This window comes from Barbus barbus (genome assembly GCF_936440315.1).
Source record: "Barbus barbus genome assembly, chromosome: 21".
Lineage (NCBI taxonomy): Eukaryota > Metazoa > Chordata > Actinopteri > Cypriniformes > Cyprinidae > Barbus > Barbus barbus.
The window spans coordinates 29,041,302-29,066,327 of NC_136749.1; the positions used below are offsets into that span (position 1 = coordinate 29,041,302).

The following is a 25,026-nucleotide window of genomic DNA, read 5'->3' on the forward strand; positions in this document are numbered from 1 at the left end:
GATGACCCAATACTTTGGCAATATTGTGTGTGTGTATGTATGTATGTATGTATGTATGTATGTATGTATGTATGTATGTATGTATGTATGTATGTATGTATGTATGTATGTATGTATGTATGTATGTATGTATGTATGTATGTATGTATGTATGTATGTATGTATGTATGTATGTATGTATGTATGTATGTATGTATGTATGTATGTATGTATGTATGTATGTATGTATGTATGTATGTATGTATGTATGTATATTTTTTTTTTTTTTGTATTTGGTTTATATGTATGTATACTTTTATATAATTTTGCTTTATTAACATTTTTATTTCTAATAAAACAAAGTAACTAGTGACCTTGCATTATATTTATATAACACACCCTTTATAAAATATTTTAATATAATTTTAATATCTATATAAAACATAATTTATAATTAAAATTATATATATATTTTTACAGAGCAGGTAAGAAATATGACATGAGTACATTTTCTCAGTTCACTCTCGATTAGCAGGTGCTACAAAAAGTACATTTCAGACCTCGTTTGTGTGGCATGCGTTGAAAAGTGCTGTAGTTGCGATGGGATTTCTGTGGGTCTAATAGACTCTGCAGGACGCCGGGTTCAAATTGCCAATTTCTCTCTCACAAATGACTTCCTCCCGTTCTGTTCTCGCTGTTCGTTCTCGTGTTTTCTCACAAACACATGGTTTTACAGCGGCACGCAAGTCTGAGAGCAATAAATGCTTTTATTTTGCATTTTTTTCTCACTTGATACATTTTGATTGCAAACATCATCATTTGAGTGAAAAGTAAAAAAATGCACCGAAACAACAATCTAGCTCTAATAGGACAATGCAATTTGCATGACATAAATGTCCCTGTTTAGAAGTATAAGAAGTAAACTTTGAAGAGGATCATGTTGTGCAGTTAACAGTCAGGCTTCAGGCGAAGAGTCGGGGTAAATATTTAATGTGTGCAGTCCATTAAGTGTTTGTGCTGTTGCTCTGCATCTGTGTGGCTCCATCGGCCGTTAGAGATGAGCCAAAGGCCTGCTGTCCATTTGGCCACATTACCAACAGACCGGCTGGACAGAATGGACTCTGCCGTTCTCTCGTGTGTGGCTCGGACTGGCGCCGATCCTGCGTATCAGTGAGCGAAGTGGACAGATGCCAGAGCAAAGCTTCACACGCCGCACCGTAAACACCATACCATCACGAGATGATTCCCAAATTTGAATTACAAATGTGTATCTTTTGAAAAGGTACCACCCCAGTGACAGCTTTTGTCACTTAAGATTACATTTTATGATTACATCATTTTTGGATTTTCTATAATATATTTGTATAAACTATTGATTCAAAGTAGTCCCCAAATATGATATATGTAAACAGTAAAAAAGGAAAAAATATTGAAAAAAAAATTATATTCATATATATTATATGAGCATTAAATTAAATGAATACATGTCATATATCTAAGAATACAAGGTTCTAAATGAAACAAAGATTATTAGAGTTATATATATATATATACATTTTATTTATATAATTCTTGCTTTAAAATGTCATTTTTAAGTGTTTTTTTTTTTGTTTTTTTGTTCTATTTACATTTACTGTTTACTTGTTACTGTTTACATTTTTATATTTTTGTTACTTAATTTTAACTTCTAATAAAACAAAGCAACTGACAATATATGATTGTTTAATTTATTTAATTCTTGTTTATTAATAAAAATGTAATATTGTATTTGGAAGTTTTAGCCATCCAACTTTGAAATTATACATGCAAACTAGGGGTGTGCTCAAAATATCGATTCTTAGATACATACCGATATAATAAAAAAAGATACAGTATCGATATTCTAGCCCTTAGTATCGATACTCCGCCCAGCCATTAGGGGGCGCAGCGGCGCCCGCGAGTTTCAAAAAACTCATGGAAAATGTTAAAGCAAGATGTAGCATTTAAGCGATTTCATAGTGAAATATGTTATGGCAGTACATGGTGTCACAAAAAAGAATTATAAGAAGATTTAATAAGAAGTTAAGAATAATAAGAAGAAGATTTTGTGCTTGTGTGAGCTCAGACTGTACCCTTGGAAAGTTAAATGTTGACTTGTTCACTTAAAGTTGCAAATATTTAAGCAAAATGCACTTTGTTATAATGCACTTCAGGGCTCGACAGTGCGAGCATTTCACTCGCATTTGCGACTAAAAATAGATGTGTGCGAACTGGAAAATGTATTTAGGAGCACAAGTGCGAATACAAAACAAAATACAAAACAGCCTAACTTATACATTAGCCTATAACAAACGTATTAATTTATTCTGTTTATTTATGGAAAAATTGCGATGCAGCCTCATATGATTACTTAAGAACTTTAAAGGCAACGGTTTGATTTAAATGAGCACAGATGAGAAGAAAAGCGGAGCGAGTTAAAGTGAAGACGCGCTGAATGACGCACATTCGCCACTAGAGGGCGCTGCCGCTGCCGTTACCCCGGTAACCCAGTAAACAAATCAGCTGCGCTACTTTCCTAAAACTGTGAAAATAATGTTTCACACTCAGTCATTTAGATATTTATATTCGCTTTAATCTTCACAATAGCCTCAAATAATTCTTACTTAAAGACTTAATGAGCTATTTATTTTCAAACATTGTTTCTAACCTAAACATGGCCCATCCACTGATCTATAATAGAGAACAGTGGGCCTATCTATATATCAACGACTGATTCGTTATTATTGTTCAGTAACACAAGGTCCATTAGTTAACATGAAAAAAACAATGACTGCATTTATTAATAATGCTATCTTAATTTCAACTTTTAATAATACATTATAAAATCAAAAGTTGTCTTAATATAATTCAATGGAGCTAACATTAACTAACATAGTTGTATCTTTTATTAATCAACATTAACAAAGAATATTAACTAATGCAACAATTAGTTATTGCACATTTTTAGTTAATGTTAACCTGCTTTAACTAATGTTAATAAATGGGACCTTACTTACCTATTGTTCTTTCGTTCATTTGAACAATCTTTTGCACTCTAATCTTGAAACACTTGTTTACTTTATATTTTTATGTATTTTTTATAAAAGTCTTTTAGTAAATTATCTTTAATAAAGTTATTTAACCTGTTAGGAGGACAACACTTTTTTTCACTTAGAAATTATATATTGTGATTTAAAAACAAAAACATATACCGTGACAAAAGCTTCAATGATTATTGTGAAAATTTTATACCAACACAGTTTAATAGGATTATAACTAATTAAATAATTAGCCTATTAAATAGTGTCTGAAGTAAAATTATTTAAGAACCTTGTGTACTTTCTGTAATCTGATAAATTAAATAATGGTGCTTGTAAATGTCTCTTTGTATCCCCTTATTAAGCTAAAACACCTAATTAGAAAAATTTGCATTGCGCCCCTAAATGTTTTTAATGCGCTCCTAAATTTTTTGACTTAGGAGCACATGTGCTCCTTGGGGAATAGGTAAGCGTCAAGCCCTGCACTTTTGTCTTCAATAAATTGAAGAAAAATGCAGAGTTCTGTTTGTTGAGTAAATGTGTTCAGCATTAACTAATTGGCTCTGGCCCATGTATTTTTATTGAATCGTATCGAATCGTGTCACATTGTATCAAATCGTATCGAGACAGCTCTGTATCGAGGTACATATCGAATCGTGACCTGTGTATCGAGGTATGTATCGTATCGCCAGGTTCTCCAAGGTATACAGCCCTAATGCAAACATTATAAATAATTTAGATTTAGATTAGATTGAGATTTTTGGGTGGAAGTGCTCAAGAGCATGTTGGTTTCCTTATTTCCTAGAAGTTGTGGGAAAAAAGCCAGACACTGTCAAAGATACTGAGCTCCTGTTTCTCTACAGACACGTGTAAGTTAGTAGAATCACATGCCATCATCTCATCATAAATCTCTCGCCACAGTTGTTTTCTGGAATAGCATCAGACTCAGTAATTGCTTCATAAGTGTGACATATTAAAGGGTCCTTAAGAAAACGGCGTGATGGGATTAAATGCTTTGTGTATGCTCATCATGCAGCAGAAAACAGGCCGGAAATGTTAGCGCCGCTTCCGCCCGGCATGACCCGTCTTAATGGCCTCTCTCCCCGTGTGAATTATTCATGAGCTCTTTAAGCAGAGGCCGGTGTGTCGCTGGAGACTCATGAGGCCTGTTGGCGTGAGTGATGTGAAGTTTCTAATGATCAAGTAGGGAGTCGCTGCCACAGGAGAGTGTTTCAGTCTCTCAGCGCTGGAGTGTGTCATTTCTGCAGCGATAGTGTCATCAGACCAAATTGCGAATATAATGGCATTTTCAAAACTGGTTTTCATCGGACAGGTTTCTCGAAGCTCCATCTGTCTGCTGTTGGTTGGGAAAACAAATGTTTTGGTCTTATTTTATTGCAAAGTGTCTGATACTAGAATACTAGAGCCATGTGATTGGACGTTTCAGCTCTCCAAACCTTTAAACTACTGTATGCATGCAAACAATTTAAATCTATTATATAGTTTTTTGTTTTTTTTGGGAGGAGATTCTCAAGGACATTTTAGTCTCCTAATAGAAACTGTCTCAACACTGGGAGTAGCTAAATAAAAACAGACATGCTACTAAATCAATTATATTTTAGCTATGTTCAGAAATGCAGCCTTTCCAGGAACAAGCTTATATTTCCAGTAAACAGCAAAGTGAATGTATAAATACTTGCTGTTTTTGTTGCATTATATTGTGCATGCAACTTTGTAGTTTTTTTTTTGTGAGTAGTTTCATTTCAATGAAAACTGATCTATACAAAAATTGTTTGATTTATTTGAATTACCACTTAGTGATAAATTTAACAATTGCTGCTATTTACTTAACAATAAATAATAACTAACTTATGCCATTATTTTTTTAAGCTTTTATTTAAAATATCACTTTATTAAAATATATTTAAGTATCACTTAGTTATCATTTTTAATGCTTACCGCTTTAGTGTGTGTATGTATGTGCATATGTATGTATATGTATATATATATATATATATATATATATATATATATATATATATATATATATATATATATATATATATATATATATATATATATATATATATATATACACAATACTTTAACTTACCAATAAATAATTGTAACTTACCTAATGTCTAAATTTTTCAAATACATTTTTCTTTTTTTTCTTTTTTTCAAGGTTTTATTTTCTTATAAAAAATACTTGACAAATAAAAAAACCCAGCATAACAAATTTAGTGCCAGGAATTCAAAGGAATATTGTTTTCGTAATATAGAGGTCCAAAAGAAATTCCATTATATTGTAATATATAATTTTTATATTTCGAGTACGTCAATTTTTGCGCATTATATTGTGCAATAGATTTTTTTTTTTTTTTTTTTTGTTATATGCAATAAGAAATAAGAAACTACCTAGCATATCCATTTTATTCAGATGCAAAATGCAATCATTTAATGCACATTAATTTGCAAAAAATTTTCATTTTTGCATGAACTATTCCTTTGAGCGCTATAGGGATCGTGCACTGCAATCGAATCCAGGTTTCATCAATGGACAAACAGTCACATCCCATCCAACCGCGGACGGGGATCATGGGTAATAAATTAGATCCGGCAGGTTAGGCTGGCAAATCAAAACCGTGTTAACAAGCTGCTGGATCAGCTTCACCCCCGTCACTAACTCAACCAGAGACAACCCGGTCCTCAAGACCCCCAACAGCAGCTCAGCAAAAACCTGGACGTGATTAACGCTCACCAGAAACAACACCTCAATATATGAGCCCTAAATCTCCCGAACGTGAGCGACGGAGCCCAACGGCCCCTATTGTGAGCATCTCTTGGCTAGAGAATGGCTTGTAACTGCCTATTAAAAGGTGCAGTTTGTTTTCAGCTATGTGATTTATGGACGATATTTCTCAGCGGTGGAGAGACGCCATATCAAAAAGTGTTTGTTTGGACAGTTTGCTGAATTCTAATCGCACAGCTGGTTCTGTTCCCTGATTAAAATGCAGGAACGGGAGACAGGGAAATATTTGCTTGCTTCACTTGTCGGTTTACAATTGGGAAAGAGCACAAACAGCAGACACTTGCTTTATACACACACATGTACATGTATGTCTGACACACACTTGGAGAAGCGAATCCAAAACTGTTATACTCAGAATTTAAATGAGTTCAATTAGACTCAAGCTACTCTTTCAGAAATTAACTAGATGCCAGCTACAAACATAAGTAGTGGATAATGCATTTTATATGAAATCATTTTCAGATTATATGATTTGAAAGAGAAGATTATATTATTAAATCAATCCTACAATCTGATAATTATATCATACACAGAATATTTCTCCCACAGCTTCAATGTAATTAATGTGATTTCAGTGAACTGTCAAAAACTCACATTTCTCCATTTGTGCCACAAAAAAATTCAATAAGACAGCTTCAAATATAATATATTACACATGCATTCACATAAAAGTAATGTAAATAACTAACAGTGCTAAACAGCAGTAATTACCAACATAGGACCCTGCAGGAGATCACACAACTGAGTGAGTTTATTTTTTTTAATAAATCAATTAATTTTGTGCATCAAGTTAAGTCAACATTTTTCATTTTAATTTAGTTTAACTTGATGTACTAAAATAATTGAAATACAAATTAATAAACTATATAGTTATATATAAAAATTACTAAAACTATAAAATAAATGACTGAAAAAAAATCAAAACTGATTCAAAATATTAAACTACTATATATATGCGTGTGTGTGTGTGCTTCTGTATATGATTTCCTATTTTATATATCTATGTACTTTTTGCTTATTTGTATTATTTTTATTATTTATCAATCGATCAATAGATAGTTGTGCTTTAAAAAAATCCAAAGTTTTACATTTTTCTGATATTCATGTGAATATGTCCATTCCATCAGGACTCCACAAATCTGATTGGTGAATGATTGAGGCTCATAGTTTGAGCATCTGAATGTCCCTGCTGTCTTAAATCAAATTTGTGTTGAACACTTTCTTCCCCGTCATTTCATTAGTCGCCGTCCCGTGGTGGCCCTGAGCTCTTTATGTGGCATTAGTTCGGTCCGGGCCTGAAGCATTATGGACTCTCAGTGGCGTTTCTGATGCTTGTTTCTGTGCAGATCAGCCTCCTTCATAACGGGCAGCTGCTGCCGTGGGCCTCAGGTAATCCTGACGGTAAATCGCTTCCCAGACCAAATCACGCCGGCGGTCTGCGCCTGAGTTACTCGCGCTCTCCAGACCGGAGGTCGGCTGTGATTTGGACCAGACACGATCCAGCCCGGTCCCGATGGAGTCTGGCCTGCAAACTCGTTATTGTTCTGATGAGAATCTATCGGTGTGTTTTGTATGGATGGCACCGTTTGCCTCACAATGCCGTTTTTCAGGCTTAGTTTAACATTTCGTGCCCTCATAAGGGATGTTTTGCAAATAAGCTAATAGCCCATTGTGCTGTTTAAAGGATGCTTCAGTGTTTTGTGCCCTTGAATGCAGCTAATTGTGAGGGAAAACAGTGGTTTTACAATCCCCGCTGCAGACTGTTCAGCAGTTTGCACGTATTTGCTCCTAACATTTATTTACTGAACGTCGAGAACGCTCTCTAAAGCATTTGATTTTTTAGTTGATAGTTTGTTGAAGGTAAACAGCAGAATGGCGAGCAAAAGCAATTTTGTAGCAAATTAATTTCTACTGAGCAGCAGAGTATTTATGCTTTGCCTTTGTCCTTTTTTCTTTCCTCCATTGCAGCTGCAGATCACATAAAGACTGTTAGTGAGGAATAGTTTGGATATTCTATATATATATATATATATATATATATAATATTTACTGTAAGACTGACTGCAGAACAGGTTTATATGAGTATGAAGCTTGAGGACGCCTTCAGCATATGCTATGGGTGCTAGTTATAAATCAGCCAAAATGATGCACCCAGTGATGCAAACGCTGTTCTCCAGCAGTCTTCATGTTTTAATGCTCCTCAACACACTGAGAAGGAATCCAGTAGTGTGTTCATGAACTATAGACTGAAGTCAAACGGTCAGCAGATCTGAACAGCTTTAAACCTGCAGGATTCAGAGGCACTCGCTCCTCACCGACCTTCAGCCTGATCCAACAGAGCACCGCTTTACTTCAAACACTTCGTTTGTCATGAAAATACATGCACTGATGATACAGGCAGCATTTTCACTTAGGGGTGTACTCACTTTTGTGGCCAGTGGTTTAGACATTAATGGCTGTATGTTGAGTTATTTTGGGGGGACAGCGACTTTACACTGTTATACAAGCTGTACACTCACTACTTTACATTGTAGCAAAGTGTCATTTCTTCAGTGTTTACACATGAAAATATATAATAAAATATTTACAAAAAATCTGAGGGGTGTACTCACTTCTGTGAGATACTGTGTTGTGTGTGTGTGTGTGTGTGTATATATATATATATATATATATATATATATATATATATATATATATATATATATATATATATATATATACTACAATCATATCTGTTAAAATAACTGAAAATGTATTAAATATTATTTATTTAATACAGTAATGGGTAGGAAAAGAGTCATGACGGTTGTCATGAAAATTGTCACAATGCAAAAAATATATATAAAACCACCTTTTAATATAGGTTTCATCTTTAGGCACAATAAAATGTCCTTGAAAGCTTTTTTTCTTTTGATAATGGGTTGAAACATGAGTCAGACGCGCTATTGACAGGCTACATGAGATTCACCGTATTTGTTCTTCCAGAAGTTTGTTGCAATTTGTCGGCTAGACCTCCACGAGCTCTGGGATGAAAGAGCCGCACTGGATAAAAGCCCATTAATGGCTGCGTCTCGCTTTCATCTCATCTGGGAATTGCAGGCAGCACACCGGGGACTCATTATGCTTCCATTTGGTCAATAGATATATATATGTCTCTCTTTCTGAGCAAAAACAGGCGGGTGTTCGGATGGTTTTGATGTGCCATGCAGGGACTTTGCGAGAGGCTTATGCAATTTTAAGATAGATGCATCACAGTGAGGAGCAATTCATCAAAGTGTCAGACATGGGAATGTGTTCTCTCATTTGCTGGAAATACACTGAATGTTTCTGTAATGGCTTTATTTGCTCATCATTTAAGCTGTCCGAGACATTTACATCACGTGTTCTCTGAGATCTTAATAAAGGCCTGCCGTCTCTGAGTGAGACGTGATCTTATTCGTCTTTGCATGTCAATTGTGATTGTAGCACACAGATTGCAAATCATAATTCCTTAGATTTACAAGCTCACCAAATGTTTATGAATCCTTTTATTAGCTCCATCTGGATTTCATGGCTGCACTTTATATGCAAATACAAGTTTGTATGTGTACAATGTTCTATTTCATATCGTTTGGACTTTAATGTCAACATGTTTCTTCCTCGTCAGTATCTGGTTCATTTGAACCGCTGGTCTTGTTTTGCTGTTCCTCTGATTTGTGGTGTAACCAGACGTGATTGATGGGTTAGTTTTCGCTAGTAATGTGGGATCTGGTTATTTACTCCCTCAAGCTTCACTTCTCGTCTTCATCCTGTTGTTTGCGGCCGGTTGATTAAGTAGCTTTACCGGTAATGAAAGAGTATCACTCCATGGGCATTTATTAATATGGAAGATGCTTTTACCCAGAGCAACTTTAAAGGTTTATATGTACTGTTCAAAATCAGGGTCAGTATTTTAATTTTTGTTTTTAAGCAATTTTTATTTATTTTTTCTCAGCAAAGACGCCTTAACGAAAGTAACAGAAAAGACATTTATGACCCTGGAGCACAAAAGCAGTCATGAGTAGCACAGGTATATTTGTAGCAATAGCCAACAATACATTTTATAGTATATGTAAATTTCCTACCGTAAATATGTAAAAACTTCATTTTTGATTAGTAATATGCATTGCTAAGAACTTCATTTGAACAACTTTAAAGATGATTTTCTCAATATTTAGATTTTTTTGCACCCTCAGATTCCAGATTTTCAAATAGTTGTATCTCAGCCAAATATTGTCCTGTCATAACAAACCATACATCCACGGAAAGATTATTTATTCAGCTCAATGTATAAAGGATGTATAAATTTCAATTTCAAAATATTGACCCTTGTTACTGGTTTTGTGGTCCAAGGTCACATTTGGAATTTTATAATGTTACAAATAAATGCTGTTCTTTTAAATTTTGTTCATCAAAGAATCCTCAAAGATACAAATGTATCACAGTTTCCACAAAATATTGGGCAGCGTAATTGTTTTCAATATTAATAATAATCATAAATGTTTCTTGAACAGCAAATTAGCATATTAGAATGATTTCTGAAGGATCATGTGACAGTGAAGACTGAAAGTTCAGCTTTGGTCACAGAAATCAGTACAGTTTAACAGATATTCACATAGAAAACTTTTATTTTAAATAGTAAAAATGCCACATTTTTTACTGCAATTTATATCAACTAAGTGCAGCCTTGGTGAGCAGAAGAGACTCTTTCATTTTATATATAGGCCTATATATATATATATATATATATATATATATACAGTATATATAAATGAAGAGCGAGAGAGAGAGAGAGTTCTAAGGCTGTTCACTATATTGCTTAAATGTTTATTGCCAGCAAATGATCCATACTGGGAATCAAACTCAAGGCTTTGGCATTTTATCGTCGTGCTCTGCTGGTTATTCAGTTATCTAATCGTGAAAGTTACGCGCTAATGTCCATGCTCGCTAAAGCAGACCGTTTCTCTGCTATCTGGCTGATTTGTCTTTGGGTCTTTGCCATCTCATTTACAGTTAGGATAGAGAGATGACGGGTCATGATGTGGTGGCTCTGTTTGTGACTCTCTAGCAGCGGAGTCATTTCTAAATGTGTGTCATGAAGAGTGTCGGTTCTTTATAGATGTTCATCACGCTGACCTGACCTCATTCACCAGCTCTTTTTACTGCTTCTGCTCCACTATCCATGATTTTATGAATAATAAAGAAATAAGGAAGTTATGTCACTATCTAGCTGTCTGTCTTTCGGGTTATCTATACAATTAGTTATTACTTATAAATTAATTACTATTTATATTATTACTCTTAAATTAATTACTATTATATCATTTTATTTACTTAATATTTTAAGACTTAAACTTTCATTATTGGCTATGCTGTCTATTGCGATTCAAATATATAGTACACTGTTACTATATGTCACTATATAGACTAGTGTTCAAACAGCGTTTGTCTTATGACAGATCTGTGTATGTAAAGCCTCTGCTGGCGCTTTTTTCATATTTGTCTGCTCGTATGACTGTTGTGGGCTGTCAGTAGTGTGGAGTGTTATGTATGTGTCCATTCAGTCTGGCTACATTAAAAGAAAAGACATGTATGCTTGATTTTGGCTTTGACAGCAGCACAGACTGTCCGTGTTTGAGATCTGTGATAAAACTGTCTTCCAGCTCAGCTCCGTTCCACCGGTTAGTGCTGCTGCTATCAGTGCAGATAAAGTGAACATGAAGCTCTAACAGGTAGAAAACCTGCTACATACTTCCCTGAACTGCCTCAGGAGAAACCAAACGAGTCACGACTTAAAACCGAGTGGAAACCGAAGCATTGGTAACAGATGATCACAAAAGCTTTATGCAACGCGAGAATCGGCCACATCCCGGCCCAGCTGCTCCTTCATGTCGAGCTCAAATAAGTATCTCGGTTGGAATTTCTTCCTGCTAATTCCCATCATGTCGCAAGCCTTTTTATTGCGTTGTTGGAGGCGATCCCACATCAATTATTGGCTTCCTCCTCAAGGGAAGCAAGTCTTTTTCAGAGCGTGCCTTGTGGAGGTTGTTGGTGCCAGGCATCATCCAGAGCTTCTCTGGTCCTGGCTGTGCTGAAAGACTCATTCAGAGCTCAAACCCGGGAGATTCACAAATCCAGCGCCGCTAAGCTCAGAGCTTTGGACGGAGCAGCAGTACAGCACAGCTTCTTTGTAATATTCCTTAATCGACTCAGACCCATTCAATCTTTCAAAAGGAAATATGAGGTTTAGAACTTATTTTAGGTTTAGATCTTAGAAGCCAAAATTTAAAATGAATTGACACTTTATTTTTCTAGTGGTATTATGAACATTTAATCAGTGCAAGAGTGAAAATGTGTCTTTATAATCGGAATCAAGTACTTAAGAGCGCTGTATGCAGTGAATGTAGGCATGCAATACACTTTTTTTTTTTGCACAATATTTGCTCCAATATATTTGAAAACAGAAAATGTGAAGTTAAACTATATTAGTTTTTTTTTCTTTTTATTGACTCTTCTGCTCAACAAGGCTGCATTTATTTATTTGTAAAACAGAAAAATAGTGAAATATTATTACAATTTAATAACAGTTAATATAACGTGAATATATTGTAAAATATAATTTATTTCTATGATCAAAGCTGAATTTTCAGCATCATTACTCCAGTCTTCAGTGTCACATGATCCTTCAGAAATCATTCTTATGTTGTTTTATTGCTCAAGAAACATTTTATTATTGTCAATGTTGAAAACAGTTGTGCTGCAATTTTATTTTTTCAGGATTCTTTGAATAAAACAAACAAAATAACAGCATTTATTTAAAATAGATAGCTTTTGTAACATTATAAATGTTTTACTGTCACTTTTGATCAATGCATCCTTACTGAATAGGTGTTGTTTTTTAAAGAAAAGAGAAAAAAGCATATTTAAATGTATATTTAAATGATCCCTTTAATGTATATGCATAAGAATATTTGATCAATTTGTTAAAATGAATAAAGCAGTTAATAATTCTTAATTGGTTCTAATTAACAATGTAATTATCTAGCTCATCACAAACCTGTCTTTAATAAGTCAAGTTTTGAGAAGAATATTGTTGAACACAAGACGACACGCATACAGAACAAAGCAACTCATTTAAATGTGCAGTGGTTAATAGTGACGAGAAAGCAATGATTGTGTTTATTAATAATTTTTCTTGATTAATGCATATAGGTAACAGTTCATTTCTTTGACGTGGTCTGTCTGTTCATGAGTTTCTGTATTTATTTGATGAATGTGATCCTGCAGGCCCGCACAGCTAATTATGACAGTGTGTTGCTTCCAGCAGAAATAAATAGAGCTTGTGAAACATGATTAAATTCTTTGTGTTATTCATAATATCCTCATATTTCTTCCATGCTTCGCTTCGTCAGAGGTATAGTCGTCTAATGTGTAAAAGCCCATATGTTTCTGATTCATCTTCGTTGTTGATCTGCATTTGATGGCTTTGGATATAATTGCATCCTAATATCATGTTTAATGCGAGTATCTGCACACTAAACGTATTATTAGAGGTGATTTCACAAACCTGTTTGTTTTGTGTTTGCAGATGATGAAGTTTGCCTGGGACAACTATAAACTTTACGCTTGGGGAAAGAATGAGCTTCGACCTCTGACCAGGAACGGACACATCGGGAATATGTTTGGTGAGTGAGGTTCTGGTTTTACATCAACTCTGAGTTTTATTGCTTTTTTCAGCTAGAATCGGGTCACTTTCTCGGAAACCAAAAGCATTTCTGTCTCGTCTCACAGGACTGAATGTATTTGTTTCACCGAATGTCCAAAAATGACTATGCTGTGCCACCGAATCAAATGTCAGTTTTATTCATACTGAGATGAAATTCAGATTACAGATTCAGTGTTTGCAGTCCTTCGTGGCTCTGTGGTAAAAGCTAGTGTACACTGTGTGTGCTGACTGAGTTGCTGACTATAGAGCGTTTCTGTTAGAATGCTGTCTTTGAAAGCTACTGCCTTTACAGACAATGAGGTTGAATAAAATTCAGAATGAATTGGCACAGGATGTTGAATAAAAAAAAAACACAACAGTCATTTCTTTAGCCCAACAGACGTTTTAGTGACGATGCCAATTTGCATGGATATTTTTTTGCATATATTTTGTTTTATAATGTTTATGCGTAACAATAAATCTGTTTTAATAAATTAGTTAATTAGTTGAAATTATTAAATTCAAATATGGTTCTAATAAATTACTTGATGAAATTATTTTTGTCAACAAAATGCCTTTATCTTTAAATGAAATGTATAAAATATAATGAAATAATTTTCTGTTTTATAAATTTCATTTTAAGATATTAAAGACAAGTTTTTGTGACAATACAACTGTGCCGATTTAATGTTATTGTATGCCTATTTATATTTTATTTGTAATGTCTGAAATAACAATAGATCTGTTTTAATTAATTAGTTAATTAGTTAATAACGATTGTAATTTGGTTCTAATAAATTGCTTAAAAATAATTAAATTAACTGGTCTTATATCAAAAATTTAATTTATAAAATATAATGAATTATATCAAATAAATGCAAATTTTCAGTATGTCAGTATGTCATTTCAAGCATTGATTATTAAGAGCATCTAATGTTTGTGGAAATAGTTCATGTTTATGGTAAATTTATAGAGAAAAAATGAAATGCGGTGTATGAATGTCATTCTGCTTTCTTAAAATTGTATTCTAATTCCACACCGTTTGCAACAATTCTAATTCAAAAGACATTCTGACAGACATGAATCCTCATCTTAGAAGAAGTGAATGTTTCTGTGGTTCCACCTGATTTTGTGGAACATGAAACTCTATAACTCTCTTCATAAGAAATCAGAATTCCGTGCAGAATCGTCTCTCAGAGACCTGCAGCTTCACAGCTGCTCCGGTACTGTAATAATGCGGCCTGTCCTGTAGGAATATCAGCACACTTGACATTTGGAATGCTGCTTTAAAATAAGAAGAGAGGAACATTTAACCATTTATAGACATAACAAAAGGTCAGTGTGGGAATGAGATCAGTACGTCCACTCGCCTGACATCAAATCAAGCGAATGGTTTTCTTATGTGCTCTGTAGTCTCACCTAGACAGTATTTTGACCAAGACCATCCTTAGACAGGAGGAGGCATCTAAAGCGATCAATCACAGTTGTTTTATGGGTTGGATTATCTGGTATAGGTTCTGTGGTGGCAAAAACACAGAAATTGACACTTTTTTTGGCAACTGAATAGTTACGAATAGTTTAATGGAGTTTTCTAACAGAAAAATTACGTCCCACAGATTCAAGGATCAAAGTCCAGTACTTTATCACTTAATTGCTGTTTTCTATCAGAGCAACCCAATTAGCCTCGGGAAACTATCTGTCTTGCCAATCAGATGATCCGATGCTTTGAATAAGTCATTTTGCGACAGATTCTTTCAAGCTTGGGAAAAAGACGCCATATTTTGTGAAGCAGCTAATCCGATAAGCCACCGGGTTTGTGCGTTTGTTGCCGCGTACAGGTTTCCCGCCTCTTACAAGATCCTTGATCTTTACGTGTCCCTGTGAAGCCGAGTATGAAATTGAACGGCGTGTCCTTCAGTTCAATCCCATGAGTAAACAGACACATGGGAAGATTGCATCTGCATTTAGCCGACTTGTGGAAATCATGCTGATATACTGAAGTCACTGGGATGTTACTGTACCTTCGTGTTTCATATGCTCATATCTCATTCACTTTAATGCTTGTCTTTTTTCTTTGGCTCCCTTCATATTCAGTACCTGTTCTGATACCGTACGTTAGGGACGTTTCTTTTTCATTATTGTGAAGCAAACTAGAAAATAGAGTGGAAAACAGGAAATGAATAATTCAGAACGCATCCACACACAAATATTTATCTTATAGAATGTGGCTTTCTTCTGTTATGCCTGCTAGTTTTCACAGGTGTTATTATCATGGGAGCAAAAAAAGAAACACAAAATATTATTAGATATGCTGACTAGTGGTATTAAGGCTTAGGCCAATATTTCAAGTTACAGGTGGCTGATGATAAAAACAAAATATATTAATCATGCACAGATGACAGTCATTTACTAAATGAGATGCACAACTGCATAGCAACACCCTGGCATCATTAAATATATCAATTTCTATGTTACAGCAGATTTATATTTCATATAAAATCGGCATATTAGAATGATTTCTGAAGGATCACGTGACCTTGAAGACTGGAGTAATGATGCTGAAAATTCAGCTTTGATCACAGAAATAAATTGCATTTTACAATATTCAAATAGAAAATAGCTGTTTTAAATTTACACGCAAAAATTGACCACTTATGTAAGGGTTGGACAGATGGTGGAAATTAGTCGTTAAAAACTAAATCATGATTGTTTTAATTATGCTTTTGGAATAAGTGTACCTGAGGGGGGAAATGATAAAATAGCGTCTGCATAATTCACTGAAACATCTGTAGGGCCGCCGTAAATGAAGGAATCTGTCAGCTTGTCATTACAGGTCTAAACAGTGGCATTTAATTGATGCCGAGAGTTCACTTTCTTTTTTGACATGTGATCCTATAAATATTGCATGTTGAAGGCATCAAAGTCCTGTCAGGGCCTGTGATGAAGCTGCTGGATGAATGTGACTGTCAGGCGGTTTTGTAGCAGGCGTCTGCTCATCATCACTCAGGACACAGCAACAATGGCCATGAACAGCTCCGGCATGATGCAATGAAAGCTAATTCACTGACTTGATTAATGATCAGAACGCCTCCACCCCGTGCGAGCTGTAGATCGTTTGATTGAAAGATCAAACTGTTTAATGAATGTTTCTTTCACTTCTGGTTCTGTTCGGACAGGACTAGTTTTTCCTGAGGGAGGGCCGGTTGTGTTTCACAGGCATACTCTGTGATTTAAATTCTGCCCAAATTGAATACGTCTGTCATTTAGAAAAGAACAGTTAACTGGATGTGTATGGGTTCACGTTGTCTCTGTTATTTGGATGGTTTGTGCTGCGTGACGCTGCTTCTAGCGGGTGTTGAAGTATTGAAGCACAGTGGGGAGATATCGACTGTCTGTCTCTGTCGTGTGGATCTCAGGGCCGCTGTGTGTGTGTGTGTATGTGTGTTGAGGCCAGTGGTTGGGAAAGCTCTTTTGCAACTCTAGCTTGCCAAGCAACTCATAATTCAAAGAAGTTCAAGTACCATTAACTCTTAAAAATAAACTTTCCAAAAAGGAGTTTTCACAGTGATGCCATGCATTGAAGAACCATTTTTGGTTCCTTAAAATCCAAAGAGTTAAATGTAGTGCAGGTAGTTTTCATTTGAAGCTTATTCTGGCCCTATTTGGCTGTCATGCAAAATCAGCATAATTAAACACTTTTCCAAAAAGTGAGCCAGAGAGAACTAGAATACTTTAGAGGAGAATATTAAAGCTAGCTGGACACTAAGTTATAGCATGGCAAATTTTTGTTAGTTTATATGTGTAATATAAATTATATATATCTTATAAACCACATAGCAACACCTTGGCAACTACATAACAATGTCCTGATAATCACCACAACACTTTGTCAAATGCATAGCAAAACCACACCCTGGCGACCAGCAAGACACTAGCAACCATATATAACAGACTAAACCAGACTAAAGACAGGCTAAAATGCATAGCAACACCCTGGTAACCTGTAAAAGAGTAGCAACCACATATGACAGACTGAAAACAGACTAAAACACATAGCAACACCCTGGCAACCATATATAACAGAATAAAAATAGACTAAAACACATTGCAACACCCCCGACAACCATTAAAACATTAGCAACCATACATGACCGAATAAAACATACTAAAACACATAGCAACACCCTGGCAGCCATTAAAACACTAGCAACCATATATAATAGACTAAAACATAGCAACACCCTGGCAACCTATAAAAGACTAGCAACCACATATGGCAGACTAAAAACAGACTAAAATGCATAGAAACCAGCAAACAAATATGAAGGACTCTATAGCACATGCATGTCCTCATGTTTCTCCTGTGTTTTGCCGTATTGCATGTATTCAGCCTTTTTTCCCATACTGTTGTTTTTCATCTTCACTTCCTGTATATTGTTGGCTTTTTCATTTCCGTTAGTGCACTCATGCCTCCCGCCTCTCCTTTATTTGCGCTATCAGTCGGTTTCCATCTATTACGCATTACTCTCTCTCACTCTCATTTAGCGGCTCTCGTAGTGAGCGGGTCTGTTCCTGCGCTGCTGCTGCTCCAGGTTGCAGGCCATTACTGTTCATTACAGGCAAAGACAGAGGTCAGCGGGGTCACGGGATACACTAACACAGCTGTAATAGAGAGATGAGGAACCAGAGAGCAGCGCTCCAGGATGTCACACCCAGTACTTGTAGAGAGACATTTGAAGATAAATCGCTCAGGTCTTCGTGATTCATCATAAAAGTGATTTTAGCACAGGTTTTACATCATTAAAACTAGATCTGCACTTCCTGAAGGAGAGTGCAGTGCTTGCAACAAAAGAATCATGTCTTAGGCTTTGGTTCTGCTGCTTTACTGGTAGCTGTAGATGTTAAATAGATGCAATAAAAGATAGACCAATCCCTTTTCAGTATGCAAATAGACATAAATGGGGCGTCAAACCAGAATCCAGGATTTAAAGTTTAAATTGAGCCTTTGCAACAAAATACACAAAACAGAACTAATTCAAATTTAAACCCACCAACATTTGTGGTCACTAATTATTGATGAATTCAAGCTGTTTTTTTTTTGTACATAAAACATTTAAAAGATTAAGTAAAATAACTACATTTTTACATGTTCTGAAGAAACTGTAATAAAGATGAAAAAAATAACATCATTTAGATAAAACTGAAACTACTTTTTTATTACTTATAAATATATACTGTATATACTATGTAAATACTTATTGCATAAATAACATCTAGTTTTAGTTTTTGTTGCAGCAAACCTTTAAACCTGCAATTACAGTAACATGAAGAGTTATGACCTTGGTGGTTGCTAGCCAGTTGGCATGTTTCTACAGTATGTCGTTGCTAGGGTGTTGTGAGTAGTCACTAGGGCATTGCAATGTGGTTGCTAGAGTGTTGTGGGATGTTGCCAGGGCATTGCTATATGGTTATTAGGATGTTGCTATGTGGTTGCTAAGGTGTTATGTGGTTGTAACGTTGTTGCTATGTGGTTGCTAGGGTGTTGTGGGTGGTTGCCAGGGCGCTGCTATGTGATAAGGGTGTTGTTAATGTGGTTGCTAGGGTATTGTGGTTGGTTTCCAGGGTGTTGCTATCTGATTAGTGTGTTTATGTAGTTGCAAGGGCGTTGCTATGTGGCTGCTAGGGTGTTGTTTAGGTGGTTTCTAGGGTGTTGTTTATGTGGTTGCCTTGGTGTTGCTATGTGGTTGTGGATGGTTTCCAAGGTGTTGTTATGTGATTTAATAGGGTGTTGTTTGTGTGGTGGCCTGGGTGTTGCTATGTGATAGGGTGTTGTTAATGTGGTTGCTAGGGTGTTGTTTATGTGGTTTCCAGGGCATTGCTGTGTTGTTGGTGGATGCTTACTGTTTTGCATGCAAGTCTCTTTGATACTCTTGTAGCACTGAGTGTTGAGCTTTGATCACATCGCAGACTCTGAATATGAGCAATAGTAATATCGATGCCGCCTTAATAAACAGCACTGAAAAAACATTGTCAGAGTAGCAGCTTAATGTTTGTCTCCACTTCTGTGATCAAGTACATTGATTGCAGTGGACCTGTAATCTATTGGTGAGGCGTCACAGGATAAACCTGCAGATACGCTCTGTTAAATCCATGCATTCCTAACAAACTTGTTTGTAACACCTAATCAATGACAGCGCTGTCAAAGCCCATGTGCTCCAGACGCTGTGAAGGCACACTAAATGTGCTAATGTAATTCAGTTTGTTCAGACGTTTCTCTGGCTGTGAGTTTGGACTTACATACTGCTGATTCAGATGCATTTAAAACACTCTTGTTAGAAAACGGAGGGTGGATAGAAAAAATAGCTAGAGGCGGTCGAGCTCCTCGCCTAGGAAGCCATCCTAAATCTTTGCTTTTGTAAAAGTTGTTTATCAACAGTGGTGGACGGAATACACAAATCAACTTGAGAAAGAGTACAGATACCCTAATAAAATATTACTCCAGTAAAAGTATTAAGTATACCTTTTAAATTTTACTCGGTTTCATAGTCAGTCATCTGATTATACTGTGCATAATAAATTTGTATTTATGAATTACACAGACGGGGAGCACGGCGGGATAAAAATAACAACATAGCTGGTCTCATGCTATCACAAACTTTATAAGTCCCACTTCTGATTATGAGCTCGACAACTTCAAGCGATCGACTCTTTGATTTCATATGCAACTTTTAACTACCACATTCCTATTCACGATCATTCTGGCAGCACTTGAAGGCAGCATCAGTGCAAACACACAGAGACAATGATAGCTTTAACAATTAGCCTTACAGAGTGCCAAGAAGCTCTTTCAGAAAGGCACTTTGGAAAACAAACGTGTGATACTTTGTCTGGAGCTGACGTTCGTGCACGAAGCGTTGGTATTGATTCATAAATATTTAGGGGACTTTACCGATTTTTTACAGGATATTTCCTTTGAAATTGAAATTTAACCACAGTGTCCCCGGCTCAGATGAGGGGAGATTATGGTGACTCCTATGTTTATTAGTGCATCCCAAAACACAACAATTGTAATGCCTCTTTGGTGCTGACACTGCTCCGGGTGTGTTTTTCACGGTGTGTGTGTGTGTGTTCACTGGATGAATTGGATGGGTTAAATGCAGAGCACGAATTCCGAGTATGGGTCACCATACTTGGCAGTATGTCACTTCACTTCACATTGTATATATCTCCAGTAATGGCGGACTACAGCTTCTCACTCAGGGCTGTGTTTATGCTAATAGGGCAGAGAGCGTCACAAATAGGCGGGACTTTTTCTCTTCGGTGACGTGAACAGACTCTCTTTTGGAGAGACTGTTTATGATTTATTGGCTTTATTAAAAAAATGAGTTGGTGGATTTTTAACATTATAGGCTGGTTGTTTTCACACACTGCGGCCGCACAACTGTGTTCAAACACCTTATAAAAGTGATTTTTGGATAATAGGTCCCCTTTAAAATATCACTCTGACCGGATCATTTGAATCAGTTGGTTGTCAATTTTAGACTTTTCTCAAATTTATGTATGGTTTATAAAATTTTAAATGGTTTGGCCCCTTCCATACTATGCTAATACTAATATTTTGTGCATTTTCGTTGTGCAGTCTCTGTAAGATTTACTAGATCATCATCCAAACACTGACAGGTTAAAATCTGATGTTATTTTTTTTTTTTTTGGCTCTGATACGATGTGTATAAATATTATTGTATTGTATTTGTTTATCGTTTGTTTATCTGTGTTTATGATTACCTGCCAAGGGACCGCGGATGAAAACTAGCCATTGGCTAAATTCGGTACAATGCATGAAATTGAAACGTTTGTTAAAATTGTACATGGTCCCTTTTCAAATAAATTTTAATAATAATAATAACACTCAACTAGCTCAGACCGGATCATTTGAATCAGTTAGTTGTTGATTGGAGACTCTGTCTGACAGGATCATTTGAATCATTGAGTCGTTAACTCGAGACCCACTCTGACCAGGGCCCGTATTCATAAAGATTGTAAGTTCAAAGTGAATGTTTAAAATAAACCCTACTCTTAAAAGCGCTCTTTTATTTCCTTCATGGACAACCAACCAATCACAGTCTTCAAAAGACTGTGTCATAGCTAGCAACAGGGTAAGCCCCGCCTCCTCACTAAGATAAAAGTTTTTGACTTTTCCTCGCTCAGAGTTGCTCTCAGATTGGTCCTGAATCACTCTTAAGCTAAGACTCCTAGTTAGAAATGTTTAAGCTAAATTAGGAGCTCTCTGAGAGGATTCTTAGAATCTTTAGGAATACGGGCCCAGTTGATGATTTCTCCAGTTCAAAATATGAACCAGTTGGTATGTAGTAAAATAAAAGTAAAGTTTCTCAAAATAAAAATACTGTAGTACTAATACTGTAAGGGGATCTAAAATATGGTCATGCAAAATAAGGCTTAAATATGTTTTACAAGTACTAAAAGCAGCCAATATGCCAGTAGTATGCATGCTAATAAGCAACTAGTTAACAGTGAGAATTGGTCCCTAGACTAAACTGTTGCTAAAATATTGTTACTGTTTATCGCTCGCATATTTGTGAGCCAATCCCGGTTTCTCCGGCTCAAGCCCAGTGAGAAACAATAGTTTGGCAATGCTGCGTCTGTTCAGGCTTATAAATGGAGCAAATCACTGCACGGCCCACCGCTTCCAGAGACAAAGAACAAATGCGCTACATGCCGGTTGGAATGTACAAGACTCTGACCCTGGACCGTCTCCAAATCCGCCCCTGCACCCCCTGTGTCTGGTCTGGAGGCGCCGACGCAGAGGTGCATTGTGGGATTTTTAATGAAGCCCAACTCGATTTATCATGTGTCCATGGAAACGTTGGCTTTCCTTCTCTTGCTTTTCACCAAAACTGAGACAAACTAACAATCAAAGCTGACCTTCAAATAACCTCCAACATCTCGGCCTCTGCTGGCAACCGGATGAGACGAGTGCTGGGAATGAGCTCCAGAAACGAAACAGAGCTGGCTCTCACAGTTAAACACACAGCCAGGTGAGACGTTTCAGATCAATCCGAGAAACAACTACATATATTTATACAGAGCTCTACACACAGATTTCAATTGAATATAAAATTGTACACAGCTTTTGATGTGATTCATATTTGTCAGTCATTCATAAATGAAACCGATCAGGGTCCGTATTCACAAAACATCTTAAGGCTAAAAGTAGCTCCTAACTCGCCGATTTAGGAGAAAATAGTGGGCATGTCAGTCCTAAATTTAGGACTCATAAATGTTTGCTCCAAGAGTATTCCACAAAGCATTTTAGCGCTAAAACTAGCTTCTAAATCTGTGAAATGTTAGGAGTAGTGAAGAGGACTCCTAAGTCACTAAGACCAACTCACAAATGGCTGTTGCCGGCAATCTGCCTCAGAATATGAACATTTTAGAAACATTTGACGATAATGAACCTTTAAAATGATATCATATTTAAGGTTTGGAGGTTATCCCAACTCCAAATTTTCCTTTTGATTATATCCTTTTCATTAACCAGTTGGGCAAGAAGTAACAGATGTTCTTGCGTCCAGTTTCTTTTACGTTTGCATGTCTTACTATCAGCCATGACTTTTCTACTCTGTTAATTAAAAGACGGTTTATATTCATCCGCTACAAAAAGCATACATGTAAGAGACCGACAATTAACTGAACATATATTTGTCTAATTAGTGACACTTAGCCTGCATATTAAAATCTTTATTTGAATGTGTCAATTAACATAACTTTATTGGGATATGGCAACATAATATCATGCTCTACAAGGTCAACCCCGCCCTTACTCTTAGCTTAAGACTTCTCTATTCCTTAGTAAAAGTTTGTCTCAGCAGCTTTATGAATAGGTTTTAAGAGAAAACTCTTAGCTAAAAACTTTTACTGCTATTTAGGAGAACTCTCAGGTTTATACATTTATCATCAATCTGATTTGTTTAAACATTTTAACTAATTGAATACTGCTTGTTTCACAGCTATAGCCATATTTTAACCATGTTCATACTTTTTCAGATTTATGCAAATGAATTAATGCACTTTGCAAATATGATTATCTAATAGATGCAAATACTAAAATACAAATAATAAACTGCTGTGGTTTTTGGAGTGCAGAAATCTTGCCTGTTTTATTTATGTATGGCTAACAAATATGCGTCACAGTTTATTAGTTTATGTTAAAACTGTGTAATCTAAATTGGTGGAAATTGTATATGCAATTCAAATACATGCATGCTAAATTTAGGACTAAAAACTTTTAAATGCACGAAACGTCTTTATTTACTCTCCTGATGTTGATCTGACCTTGCATAATTTTTTTTCCTTCCATGAAACACAAAGAGAATTTGGAGGTTATTTTCATCAGCTTCTGTTTTCCAAGTGGATGTTGATTTATGCTTTCAAGCTCTAAAAAGGCCAAAAAAAAAAAATCTGTAAAAGTATAATGATAGTTAGGGCTGGGTATCCCGATTCGGTTTCGATTTGCAAGCCTTCGATTCGAGAATCAATTTTTTTGATGACATTCAGTGAATATGGTTTTAATACAAAAGCTATTGATATTTAAAAAAAAAAAATGAACAGTAAACATCAGTTTAGAAATGGTGAATTAATAAAAAGAAATTAAGAACCACAGGCCTTCATTTTAAACCTATTCTTTTTTGTATAGGGTCCTTTCTTAAACAATAATAGGGCCCTATAAAATGTTCTTCTTAATTTTTCTGGTAATCAGATGAAGGTATAAAACATCAATTAAATTTATCCTAATCAAATGAAAATTAAACCCTTTTATTTTTTGGCAAACAGTGCTGCACAACAGAGGTTTACTGATCAAATTAAAAAGAAAAGAAATGGGGTTATTCCTTTAAAAAGAAAAGATTTATTAATATTTATTAGTAGTAGTAGCACTGAGTCTTAAGACTGCTAAATAGTAGCCTAATATATTCTGACAGTTTCTGCACGTTAAGCTAAACTTTTATTTTGATGAGTTTCCGTGAGGAACTTGCAGCTGCTGTGTCATAGTTTGATGCTAATGAAATGACTCTCAGAGCAGCTGGAGATGATATTCGTGTGTTAATAGCATCATATAGAGAGACGTGCTTTAGTATGTGTGTGTAGTAAACAAACATTCATTCATTCATTCATTGCGGAAATCATGCGTGAAATGCTTCCACAGATTTATAATATTACTATAGCATTTCACCTGAGCATTACGAATCACGCGTATGGCTTTGTTCTTGGTTCTCATCAACAGTATCTCCACCATGATAAGCACTGAATGAATGACAGGCTTTCTGTTGTAACATCGCGCAAGGTAAATAAGGGGGACATCTAGTGGAGACGACTAATGATAAGAATCACATTAATCAGATGTTTGCTGAAATAAATACCGGAAAAGATCGATTCGCGGC

At 35.7% G+C, this 25,026-nt stretch overlaps 1 protein-coding gene across 2 annotated transcripts in view; it reads left to right on the plus strand.

Moving 5' to 3' along the window:
• Window positions 1–25,026, plus strand: part of LOC306887709 (mannosyl-oligosaccharide 1,2-alpha-mannosidase IA-like) — a 215,316-nt gene that overhangs the window by 85,931 nt on the left and 104,359 nt on the right. For both annotated transcript variants that reach the window (XM_079445677.1, XM_079445676.1), the window contains exon 2: window positions 13,454–13,550. In XM_079445677.1, the coding sequence (XP_079301803.1) occupies window positions 13,454–13,550 (97 nt within the window). The remainder of the gene's footprint in view (window positions 1–13,453; window positions 13,551–25,026) is intronic.